Source organism: Erythrolamprus reginae, chromosome 2, assembly GCF_031021105.1.
Source record: "Erythrolamprus reginae isolate rEryReg1 chromosome 2, rEryReg1.hap1, whole genome shotgun sequence".
NCBI classification, from domain to species: Eukaryota; Metazoa; Chordata; class Lepidosauria; order Squamata; family Dipsadidae; genus Erythrolamprus; species Erythrolamprus reginae.
This window is the reverse complement of record NC_091951.1, coordinates 19722909-19735351: the sequence shown is the minus strand read 5'-3', so window position 1 is coordinate 19735351 and position 12443 is coordinate 19722909. Positions and strand designations below refer to the sequence as shown.

Here is a 12443-nt window from a genome sequence, read left to right as displayed (position 1 = left end):
GGGAAGTTTAGCAGACAGCCCAGGAGATCAATCATCCTTATCATCTCTGGATTCTGAACAAGCATTTATGACACATCAACGCATGCGTAGAGTGATGCATAGGAGACAACAACTAAAGGATTATTACATGAGTTAAATGAGGCCACCTGTGGTTGAATGGGGCTGCTGTAATTAGTGCTACAGATAAAAGAGCAGCCTGGTGTTTTAGCCTCATGGCAGTTTATCTGATTCATTATATTGTCATTATATTGCTGTTCAAGATTGTGTGTGGACTTTCTGGACTTCAGAATTGAACTCAATTTCCCAGTTATTGGGTGAGAAATTGGATTGCATTTAACCTGTGCTTTGTGTGTACCAGAAAATCCCTTTGACATTTAAAAAGGGGGCTATTTCTGTTTTTCTGTTGATAAAGACTTTTGGGTTTTCCTTCTATTGTGTGGTGTGTGTCTTTCTGGACTAATTAGCCTGTAATTACGGGTGGTTCAGACACGCTGACAGAACAGGATGGATATATGTTTATCCCCCTCCTTCCCCCAGAAATATTGAGGGCACCTCTCAGCCCCCCACCTCTCCCAGACCAGCCCCCCTCCTCCCCCAGACCAGCCCCCTCCTTAGGAAGGTTTCCTCACCCCCTAAGGAAGTTAAGGCCATGTTAATCTATGGCAATGGTGACACTGGAGTGAAGTCCAGGCCTGGGGACAGCTGGCAGCTGGCTGGAAGCACTGAAGGCTCCATCTATCTCCCCCCTCCACTTAAAGCAATTACAGTGGTACCTCGGTTCTCGACCACAATTTGTTCCAGAAGTGTGATCGAGAACTGATTTGGTCGAGCACCGAATTAATTTATCCCATAGGAAATAAGGGAAATGGATTTCATTGGTTCCCAGCCCCTGTTGACTCCCTGGGAACCAATTAAATCTATTTTCTTTATTTCCTATGGGATAAAAAAATCTGAGGAGCTCTATAGTCTAACCGCGGCAAGCTGCAGGAAGGGTGGGGGCGGCTGCAATACCAGCAGCTTCAGGGGGCTCCTTTCTTCAGTGCTTGGTCTTCTACCTGTAGGCAGCTGCACCAACTTTCTCCTTCCCGGTGGCAATGGCAGCGGCTTCCCTTCGAGGAGCAACAGCGCCGGGAACGTCACGTAATGAAGGGAAGCTGCTGGAGCGGCGGCAACGACTGAGATGTTTTATTTTGAAATCTTTTCAGAATACACAAAAGCAGCTCATAATTATGGAAAAGTAAGAAAAATGCTCCCTGACCTTGGGTGTTATTAAATAAAGCTTCTCATCTTTTTCATTTGGATTACATTTGTGGATATTCTTGTTATTCTTACTGTGGCACTATTATTATTCAATAAGTATGTTAACATTACATATTTCTCTTGCCTATTTCTGTCAATATGGAACCAATTAAGAACAAGGGGACACAATCTGAAGTTAGTTGGGGGAAAGATCAAAAGCAACGTGAGAAAATATTATTTCACTGAAAGAGTAGTAGATCCTTGGAACAAACTTCCAGCAGACGTGGTTGGTAAATCCACAGTAATTGAATTTAAACATGCCTGGGATAAACATATATCCATCCTAAGATAAAATACAGGAAATAGTATAAGGGCAGACTAGATGGACCGTGAGGTCTTTTTCTGCCGTCAGTCTTCTATGTTTCTATGTTTCAATTAACTGATTTTTCCATTGAGAGATGACTTGAAATAGTCTATTTTTAATACTAATTTGGGATTCATTAGCTTCAGGAGCTTCATTAGGAGACCCACTTTTAACTGATCACTTGCCTTTAACCCTGGTTAGTTCTCTCCTTTTCCTCCATAAAATGGCATCTCCTTCCCAGCCCTACACAGCACAATGTTTTCCTAGCTGTTTTACTTGGGAAGTGGTCTCTTCCCTCTCGATCCCATAGAAATGTCCTTGGAGACATAGTGGCTGATGTGCTCAGAAGCTGGGATCTGCCGGACTCCTACTGGCTACTTCAGGGGGGGCTTATTTATTTTTATTTATTTATTTATTTTGTCCAATACACAATGAGGGTTTTAGTGGGTATATATCTATATACATATAGTAAAATACATGATGAAGGTTATAGAGGAGATACCCATAGTAAAATATATCTAAGAAATAATAGAAAAGAAGATATAATAATAGAACATTGTTGAACGGGTCCAAAGACGGGCTACAAGAATGGTGGAAGGTCTTAAGCATAAAACGTATCAGGAAAGACTTAATGAACTCAATCTGTATAGTCTGGAGGACAGAAGGAAAAGGGGGAACATGATCGAAACATTTAAATATGTTAAAGGGTTAAATAAGGTTCAAGAGGGAAGTGTTTTTAATAGGAAAGTGAACACAAGAACAAGGGGACACAATCTGAAGTTAGTTGGGGGAAAGATCAAAAGCAACGTGAGAAAATATTATTTCACTGAAAGAGTAGTAGATCCTTGGAACAAACTTCCAGCAGACGTGGTAGATAAATCCACAGTAACTGAATTTAAACATGCCTGGGATAAACATATATCCATCCTAAGATAAAACACAGGAAATAGTATAACGGCAGACTAGATGGACCATGAGGTCTTTTTCTGCCGTCAGTCTTCTAGGTTTCTATGTTTCTAGAACATATCAATGAAAGAATAGAAGAAGAGATATAGGAATAGAAGAAAGGAATAGGAGATATAGGAGAGCAATAGGACAGGGGACGGAAGGCACTCTAGTGCACCTCTGGCATCTTCCCTCTCCCTGTGAGCCCCTTGATTTGGACACCTGGTTCCCCAGAGGTGCCTGGTACCCGGATGCTTCTCCAGTCTGACGGAGGCTTTTTCTCTTGGAGGATTGAAGGCTTTTTGGGAAGAAGATCCAGTCCTGGGATTCATGGAAGGTCAACTGCTGAAAATTGGAAAAAGGGGCCGTTCTGCCATTTCATGCTGCTAATTCCTACACACACAAACACACACACACACAAAGGAACACATACACGTCCATTTGCCAGCATTCAGTTCTTTCCAACAAAGGTTTCATTATTTGTGGCCCCTCCTGTGTGGGGCTCTGTCCTTCCCTTCTCAGCTCGGGTGGGAGAGGCTGAGTTTGGGTCAGTGCTCCCTTTCAGCCAAGAGCCCATCAGGCACAGCTGCAGGGCAGACACAGCCATGGAGGTTCACTACAGGCAGTAATCCAGTTGCAGCGTTTCAGAGTGGATGCACCCCACCCACAAAAGGTTTTTTTTAAAGATTATTTTTAATATTAGATTTGTTTATATTCTCTTTTTATATTGTTGTTAGCCGCCCCAAGTCTTCGGAGAGGAGCGTCATACAAATCTAATAAATAAATAAATAACTTGCATGACCCGGGTCCATAATGTGCAGAGACTCGCTTAAGGTGGAAAGTCGAAGGCCACCTGTAGTTATTTATATTTCTTTTATTATCAAATATAGAAACCACCCACCTCACAAGTTTCCTTATTTGTCCCGTTGGGAAACATCTATGCCGTAAATCGAGGACTACTTGTAATAAAATGCTGATAAAACTTTGACCCATTTGCAAAATAGAGCCGGGGTGGTGCAGCAGGTAGAGTGCAGTACTGCAGGCCACCAAAGCTGACTGTAGATCTATAGGTCAGCGGCTCAAATCTCACCACCGGCTCAGCCTTCCATCCTTCCAAGGTGGGTAAAATGACCCGGATTGTGGGGGCAATATGCTGGCTCTGTTAAAAAAGTGCTATTGCTAACATGTTGTAAGCCGCCCTGAGTCTAAGGAGAAGGGCCCTCATCACCTCGAGGCTCGACTACTGTAATGCTCTCTACATGGGGCTACCTTTGAAAAGTGTTCGGAAACTTCAGATCGTGCAGAATGCAGCTGCGAGAGCTATCATGGGTTTTCCTAAATATGCCCATGTTACACCAACACTCCGCAGTCTGCATTGGTTGCCGATCAATTTCCGGTCACAATTCAAACTGTTGGTTATGACCTACAAAGCCCTTCATGGCATCGTACCAGAATATCTCCGAGACCGCCTTCTGCTGCACGAATCCCAGCGACCAGTTAGGTCTCACAGAGTTGGCCTTCTCTGGGTCCCGTCAACTAAACAATGTGGTTTGGTGGGAGCCAGGGGTAGAGCCTTCTCTGTGGCGGCCCCGACCCTTTGGAACCAACTCCCCCCAGATATCAGAGTTGCCCCCACTCTCCTTGCCTTTGGTAAGCTCCTTAAAACCCACCTCTGTCGTCAGGCATGGGGGAATTGAGACTTTCCCTTCCCCCTAGGCTTATAAAATTTATGTATGGTATGTCTGTATGTATGATTGGTTTCTTAAATTGGGGTTTTTAAATTAACTTAAATATTAGATTTGTTTACATTGTATTATTATTGTTGTTAGCCCCCCCGAGTCTACGGAGAGGGGCGGCATACAAATCTGATAAATAAATAGATGCATAAATAAATAAATAAATAAATAAATGAACAAACAAACAAACAAACAAACAAACAAACAAACAAACAAATTCATTCCGTAATGGTTTGTTCCCCCTTCTTCAGCTGTTTGTTACAAGTGATCAAAGGCCCCCGACAGCCACACTTGCCTCAAACAAGTTCTGGTCTTCATTGTGGATATGAATTCTTACATTCATCCTCTTTCAACAGAGGAAGATTTTATAAACAGATTCCTCAAACATGTATGTGTCTCTACATGTACACATCATGCATGTTTACATAAGTCCATACCCCTCTTTCTCAACAATCAGTATCCAGTATGGCCTACTACAGTGATGAGCAACCTTTTGAGCTTCGTGTGTCAAAATTCACCAAAAAAATGAGCATAACTCGGGTGGTGTGTCACCTTGAGAAAAAAAACATAATTTTGTGATATTTATAGTTTAAATAACAAATATGTATAATTATTTAACTTACCTGCTTAGTGACTTCTTTGTTAATCTGTCAGTTGGTTTCTTTTGTTGGTCTTGCTGTTATTTAACTTGTGTGGGGTGCCATGACCTATAAAGCCCTTCATGGCACCGGACCAGAATATCTTTGGGACCGCCTTCTGCCGCACGAATCCCAGCGACCGGTTAGGTCCCACAGGGTCGGCCTTCTTCGGGTCCCATCGACTAAACAATGTCGTCTGGCGGGATCCAGGGGAAGAGCCTTCTCTGTGGTGGCTCCATCCCTCTGGAACCATCTCCCCCCTGAGATTAGGATTGCCTCCACCCTCCTTGCCTTTCGTAAACTCCTTAAAACCCACCTCTGCCGTCAGGCATGGGGGAACTAAAACATCTCCCCCTTGCCCATGTTGTTTGCTGTCTGATTGATTGTGTGGTTGTTTTTTATATATATTGGGATTGTTTTATGAATTTCTCAACTTAAAATTGTAATTGGATTGGTGGGCATTGGATTTGTCACTATGTACTGTTTTTTACTATTGTTGTGAGCCGCCCCGAGTCTGCGGAGAGGGGTGGCATATAAATCCAATAAATCTAATCTAATCTAATCTAATCTAATCTAATCTAATCATGAACTAAGATAAGTGAGGGGGAGGGGGAATTCTTCCAGCAATGGCGAAGCTTTGCCGTCACTGATTTAGTGACTTTTTTGTTGCTGAATTTCATTGGCTAAATCTTCAATTGAAGGTTGGTATTTTGTACACTTCAAGCCCAAGCAAGCGCTACTAAGTTCATCAGTCAATCTGTTTCTTTTGTTGGTTTTGACATTATTTAATGCTGAGAATAAGGTCTCACAAAAGTACGTAGAGGGAAAAATAGTAAGTAAAGCCATTGCTATATTTTTCAGGGTGCTAAAAGTGTCTGGTAACCGATCCCAGGCACTCCAAATTTCCTGTTCATAGTGGCACTCCTCTTGACTCTCCAAGCGGCCCCTTTCTAGATTCTCAAGCTTTGACCTCAAGTCAACAAACACCTGACCCCAGATGCTGTCCTGAAATTCTGCAAGTTGCATCTCCAAATCATCAATTTGTATCCATTGGAAACCATTTAATTCCAAACTACTGTAGACTACTACATCAGGATACTTAATTATTTTCATGGTCTGTTCTGCGCCAGCCGGAAGTTCGGCCTACCGGAAGTCCCAGGCCTAGACGCTCTGTGCCGGAGCTCTGCTGTTCTGGCCTACAGACCTCTGGCACAGAGTTACTAGTCTACAGTCTACACTACAGCAATTTTTTAATCCACCTGGCCGTGTAGGAGCCGAGGATGAAACGTAACTCTCCGAAAGTTTCTCCAGCGGCCGCGTGTCACTGAAAATGGCTACGCGTGTCAGTGCTGACATGCGTCTCATAGGTTCGCCATCACTGGCCTAGTAGCTAAGGCTCTACATGAGTGTGCCTGAGGCTCTGGGTTCCAGTCCTGCCTTGGCCATGAAAGGCAGGTGGGTGATCTTGGGCAAATCACAATAACGACAGTTGTTAGAGAATTTGCAATATAAATCGAGAGTAATTAAAATAAATTAGAGTGACAGTTAAAAATTAAATGGCTCAGCAATAATGCAAAAGGGTTAGGGGTTACTTTAAGTAATAGAAATTTCATATATCAGTGTCGGATAAAATTGTGCAAAGTTTAAAAATGACAAGTACAAGTGTAAGGGGACATGATCGAAACATTTAAATATATTAAAGGGTTAAATAAGGTCCAGGAGGGAAGTGTTTTTAATAGGAAAGTGAACACAAGAACAAGGGGACACAATCTGAAGTTAGTTGGGGGAAAGATAAAAAGCAACATGAGAAAATATTATTTTACTGAAAGAGTAGTAGATCCTTGGAACAAACTTCCAGCAGACGTGGTAGATAAATCCACAGTAACTGAATTTAAACATGCCTGGGATAAACATATATCCATCCTAAGATAAAATACAGAAAATAGTATAAGGGCAGACTAGATGGACCACGAGGTCTTTTTCTGCCGTCAGACTTCTATGTTTCTATGTTTCTAATAACAAAAATAGAAGAAAAGAACACTAAACCCAGTAATAGTGGGAAGTGGGAGAAGAAATCAAACTGATTGCTATTAATATCAATGGAATTAAAGTACCAAAAAAAGAGAGAAAACAATCGCTTATAAAACAAAGAAAACTCAATACAGAAGTAATATTATTATAAGAAGTCCAAATTTTTAAAAAAGAGCAAAGGAACCTATTGGAAAAATAATAATTTGATTGGAAACCAGAATTTTTTTTAAAAAAAAACTAGGAATTATGTTTTGAAATTATTTAAAAGAAATATATTCACAGAATCGCAAAATAAGGAAGAATCTGAATATTACCTACCTCGGAAGAGGTTTTATGTAATTGTGTGTTATGTTATGTTTTTGTGTATATAATAAAAAAAAGAAAAAAGAAAGCCTGAGGCTCCGGGTTCCAGTCCTGCCTTGGCCATGAAAAGCAGGTGGGAGACCTTGAGTCAGTCACTCTCAGCATAAGAGGGCCGTTGTGGGGCAAATAAGGAAAGGAAGATGTGGCGGATATGCTCACTCTCTTTGACTTCTTGTAGAAATAATAAAGGCGGATAAATAATTTTTAAAAAAATGGTTCTCCACTTTGCAGTGGCTTGGCTGCCTGGTTTCTCTCTTCTGTTGTGCTGTCTCCATGGGAACAAGAACGCGATCTGGGCTTCTCCCCAAAACATTCCCCTTTCCTGCCTTGGGCTCTCCGGGGATGAAGAAGTCCCGCTTGCAGCCTGCAGAGGGCGACCTTCTTCCCAGGGGCAGCGGAACCCGCCAAACCGACGCTGGCTGGGGTGGGGGGTGGGGAGAGATTAAAGGAGAGGGGAAAGAAGAGGTTGCAGGAAAGGGGCGGAGCCGCGGGTGGGGGCGGAGACCGAGAGGAGAGCAGAAGCTCCGCCCCCGCTTTTCCCCTCCCACTCTGGGTTTCCGTTTCCCTCCATGAAAGGAGAATCGCCATTGGATCCCTTGGGAGAACTTCCGGGATCCCGCTCAGTGCAGGTGAGGCTGCTCTACCTCCTGCCAGGAGATCTCCCCGACAGTGGAAAGGAGCTGCGGATCCCACTCTTGGGCTTGCCGGAGTTTCCTCGGGGAGATCAAGAGCTCTGGCGTTGCCTGCAGGGAGTAAGTGGATCCCTCCCTCCCCTCCAGGGGGGCAAAGGGGGATCCACGTCCAGCCAAGGATCCCGGGGGTGGGGGCTTCGGGGGCATCCGGGAAGGAGGTTTGGGGGAAGTTTCTTCTAGAAGGTCTCTCTGTGGTCCGTCAGAGCAGGAGATCGCCGAGCATCCAGATCCGTCACGTTCAGTTGGAAAAAGTGGAGTAAACGGAGCTTTAAAACGTTTGTGCAGATTCGTAACAGAGACTGACCTTGCAATGGGGAGGGTTTGGGGGGGGGGGAAGAAAATTTTTAAATTAACTGGGTTTTCATTTTTTTCTCTTAACACCCAAGATTTCCTTTTATTTTGAATTGCATCTAAAAGGCCAACAATAACACCTTTTCTTCTAATGCTAATGTTTACTTTGCTTCTGCTTTAAAAAGATGGGTAGAATTTTGAAGCTTTAGATTTTCCCTGTTTTGCCCAGAAGAGGTTGTGATGTGGATCCTTGGTGGATTTTCCCCCAAGCACAAAGGAAGCTTTGAGGGAGGTCTTGGTAGGAGCTGCTGGAAGAAGCTGATGGCCAGAAGCCTTACTTGAATAATTGTAAATAAATGTATGAAAAGCCTACCTGGAATGAAAGAGCAGCCCTTTTCACCCATGCTCTGCTTACACAACTATGCTTTGGTCCCTGTTGGACTTCAGTTTGCTGGTTTCTTCTGTTTTGTCTTATTAAGACATTTTTGAATTACCATTCAGTCTTCAGTATTTAGTATCCTCATCCAATACTGTAAACCTATTTTCTCCTCTCTCTTCTACTTACTTTATTGTCATTGCCCCTTGTACTACAAAATTAAATGCCATCTTCAGTGTACTTTATAACTGTAAACATTGAACTCAAACACGCATCCTTCGCATTCTATGCAATTGAATTGAAAACCCCTGATATTGCATTAACATTGCACTATACCAGTGATGGTGAACCTATGGCACGGTACCACGATGGCACATGAATCATATCTGCTGGCACATGAGCTGTTGTCCTAGCTCAGCTCCAATGTGCATGTGTGTGCCGGCCAGCTGGTTTTTGGCTCAGACAGAGGCTCTGGGAGGATGTTTTTGGCTTCCAGAGAGCTTCAGGGTTATGGGGAGGGTGTTTTTACCCTCCCCTGCCTTCAGGAAAGCCTTTGGAGCCTGGGGAGGGCAAAACATGAGCCTACCGGGGACACCAAAAGTTGGGAAACAGGCCATTTCTTGCCTCCAGAGAGCCTCCTTTGAAGCTGTTTTCATCCTCCCCAGGCATTGAATTATGGGTGTGGGCACTCACACATGCGCGATAGCGCCCGTCCACACACTTTCGGCACCCAAGGAAAAAAAGGTTCGCCATCACTGCACTATACAGTAGAATTCAGTGTAGTTACTGTTCTGGGATAGAACCTGTTTTTCAGCCTATTTGTCTTTATATTTATTGACCTGTACTGTCTGCCAGATGATAATAGTTTAAAAAAAAGGTTGCCCAGAATGAGATTGATCTTTAAGAATGTTTTGAACTTCTGACATTATCTTCTGTAAAATATATTTCTGTTAGATTGTTGCAGTTATTTGTGGTACGAATAGGAAAAATAGCCTTTGCTGTTTACAAGGACGGAGCTGAAAAGAGATTGGCTTTAATGGCTTCATCAATATATTCTCTACCATTTGGTCCTTTGAGGGGTAGTTGTGTCATCGGTGGTGTGGAATAGTTTAACGTGGTCAGCAAAGAGAACGCAGTTACTTGTAATATGATCACAAAGTTTGTTTATGTGAAGTATGAATAGCGTTGGTCCTAGAAGGCTGCCTTGAGTTACAGCATGATGAAGACAAACTTTTAAAAATTGCTACGGAATACTATGAGATACTTTACAAACAGGAACAGATTGACCCCAGTAAGATAGATAAGTATTTAGTAGAAAGCAATATATCAGAATTAAAAGAAGAAGATAGAAAAATACTGATTACAGAAATAACACTTACAGAACAATTAAAAATCAGGAAAACAATAAATCCCCAGGGCTGGATGGGTACAACTGAAACTAGGAAAAGCAAGTAGGATGCTTGGCTGCATAGCTAGAGGTATAACAAGCAGGAAGAGGGAGATTGTGATCCCACTGTATAGAGCGCTGGTGAGACCACATTTGGAATACTGTGTTCAGTTCTGGAGACCTCACCTACAAAAAGATATTGACAAAATTGAACGGGTCCAAAGACGGGCTACAAGAATGGTGGAAGGTCTTAAGCATAAAACATATCAGGAAAGACTTAATGAACTCAATTTGTATAGTCTGGAGGACAGAAGGAAAAGGGGGGAGATGATCGAAACATTTAAATATGTTAAAGGGTTAAATAAGGTCCAGGAGAGAAGTGTTTTTAATAGGAAAGTGAACACAAGAACAAGGGGACACAATCTGAAGTTAGTTGGGGGAAAGATCAAAAGCAACATGAGAAAATATTATTTTACTGAAAGAGTAGTAGATCCTTGGAACAAACTTCCAGCAGACATGGTTGGTAAATCCACAGTAAGTCAATTACATATATCCATCCTAAGTAACTGGAATAAACATATATCCATCCTAAGATAAAATACAGGAAATAGCATAAGGGCAGACTAGATTGACCAGGAGGTCTTTTTCTGCCGTCAGTCTTCTATGTTTCTATAGCAAGTTGTTTCGGCCAAGCATGGTCAAACATTGAGGACACCTCTCTTAAAAATTTAGGGACTTCCTCACTTGGCCTTAGGTGTACTGAGCACCCTACCCTGGGAAGAGGGTCAGACTGGAAGACCCTCAAGATTCCTGCCAAGGCTAAGATTTCATGATTCTGTGTCTCAAAAGGAAATATAATTCTTCACTTCTTTTTCCTTTCAACAGGGGATAAAAGATTGTAACCAAAGATTAAAGAGCCATCTATCAACAGTTAATGGAAAATCGAAATAAGGCAGCCACCGCCATAAAGCATGGAGCCTGGGAAACTCTTGGATCCCCTGTCAGACACAAGCAGTCCTCCAAAAAACCATGGAAGAACCCATGAATGTTCAGAGTGTGGGAAATCCTTTTCTCGCAGGTCCCGTCTTTTGACCCACAGGAAGGACCATGTGGGAAATAGATCCAGTCAAGGTTTGGAGGCTGATAAATACTTCTCTGGGAAAAATTCCAAAGATCTCAGAAGCCCCCCAACAATAAAAGCCTATGCATGTGAAGAGTGTGATTTATGCTTTAGTCATAAAACAGCACTTATTAGACACCAGAAAATCCACACTGGAGAGAAACCTTATCAATGTCTGGAATGTGGGAAATCTTTTCTTCGAAAAGGAAGTCTTAAAATCCACGAAAGAATCCACACAGGGAAGAAACCTTACAAGTGTTGGGAATGTGGGAAGAGCTTTGCTGATAAGTCATATCTTGGGATTCATGAGAAGATTCATGCAGGAATCAAATCTTACAAATGCTTTGAGTGTGGAAAATGTTTCGTCAACGGTTCTGGTCTGGGGAAACATTTGAAAATACACACAGGGGAGAAAAACGAAAAGTGCCTTGAATGTGGGAAATGTTTTACCCAGAAATCACATCTTGAGCGACATCAGAGAATTCACACTGGAGAGAGACCCTATGAATGCACAGGATGTGGGAGAAGATTTGTGGATTCTTGTGGGCTTCGGAAACACCAGATGTGTCAGAAAGGAGAAAAACTCTATGAATGTGGGGAGCTTGGGGAAAGTTTTTTTACACCAAGAGAGGTTAAGAATAGGGAGAGAATCCACACGGGAGAGAATCCATTCAAATGTGAGGAGTGTGGGAAATGTTTTTCCCAAAAAAGGTACCTTGGAAGCCATCAGAGGGTCCACACAGGAGAGAAGCCCTACAGCTGCCTAGAGTGTGGGAAATGCTTTGGAGACCAGAAAGGCCTTTGGAGACATCATAAAACCCACACGGGGGAGAAACCATATCAATGCATCGACTGTGGGAGATTTTATAGAAGGAAATCAACCCTTCGAGAGCATATAAAAATTCACACAGGGGAAAAAAACTACAAATGTTTAGAATGTGGGAGAACGTTTGCTCAGTCATCTGCCCTTAGAAGTCACAGCCGAATCCATACAGGAGAGAAACCTCACAAATGCTCAGTGTGCAATAAATGTTTTTCACGGAAATATCATCTTTTCACGCACCAGCGAATCCACACTGGAGAAAAAACATAAATGCCTGGAGTGTGAGAAATGTTTTGTCCAACCTTCAACAGTTCACAGGCACGCCCGAAGTCATAAAGGAGAGTGACCGTACAAGTGCACAGAGCGTGGGAAAAATGATACATACATTTTCATAGTAAATCAAAGCTGAGGAAGCAATAAAAAGTCCATTGCAGAGAT

The 12443-nt window shown here is 42.6% G+C and overlaps 1 protein-coding gene across 2 annotated transcripts in view; it reads left to right on the top strand.

The window, feature by feature from the left end:
* Positions 1-12443, top strand: part of LOC139159847 (zinc finger protein 420-like) — a 33502-nt gene extending 21059 nt beyond the window's left edge. For both annotated transcript variants that reach the window (XM_070737270.1, XM_070737271.1), the window contains one exon: positions 11141-12443. In XM_070737270.1, coding sequence (XP_070593371.1) covers positions 11141-12275 — 1135 coding nt within the window. In that variant the 3' untranslated portion in view covers positions 12276-12443. The remainder of the gene's footprint in view (positions 1-11140) is intronic.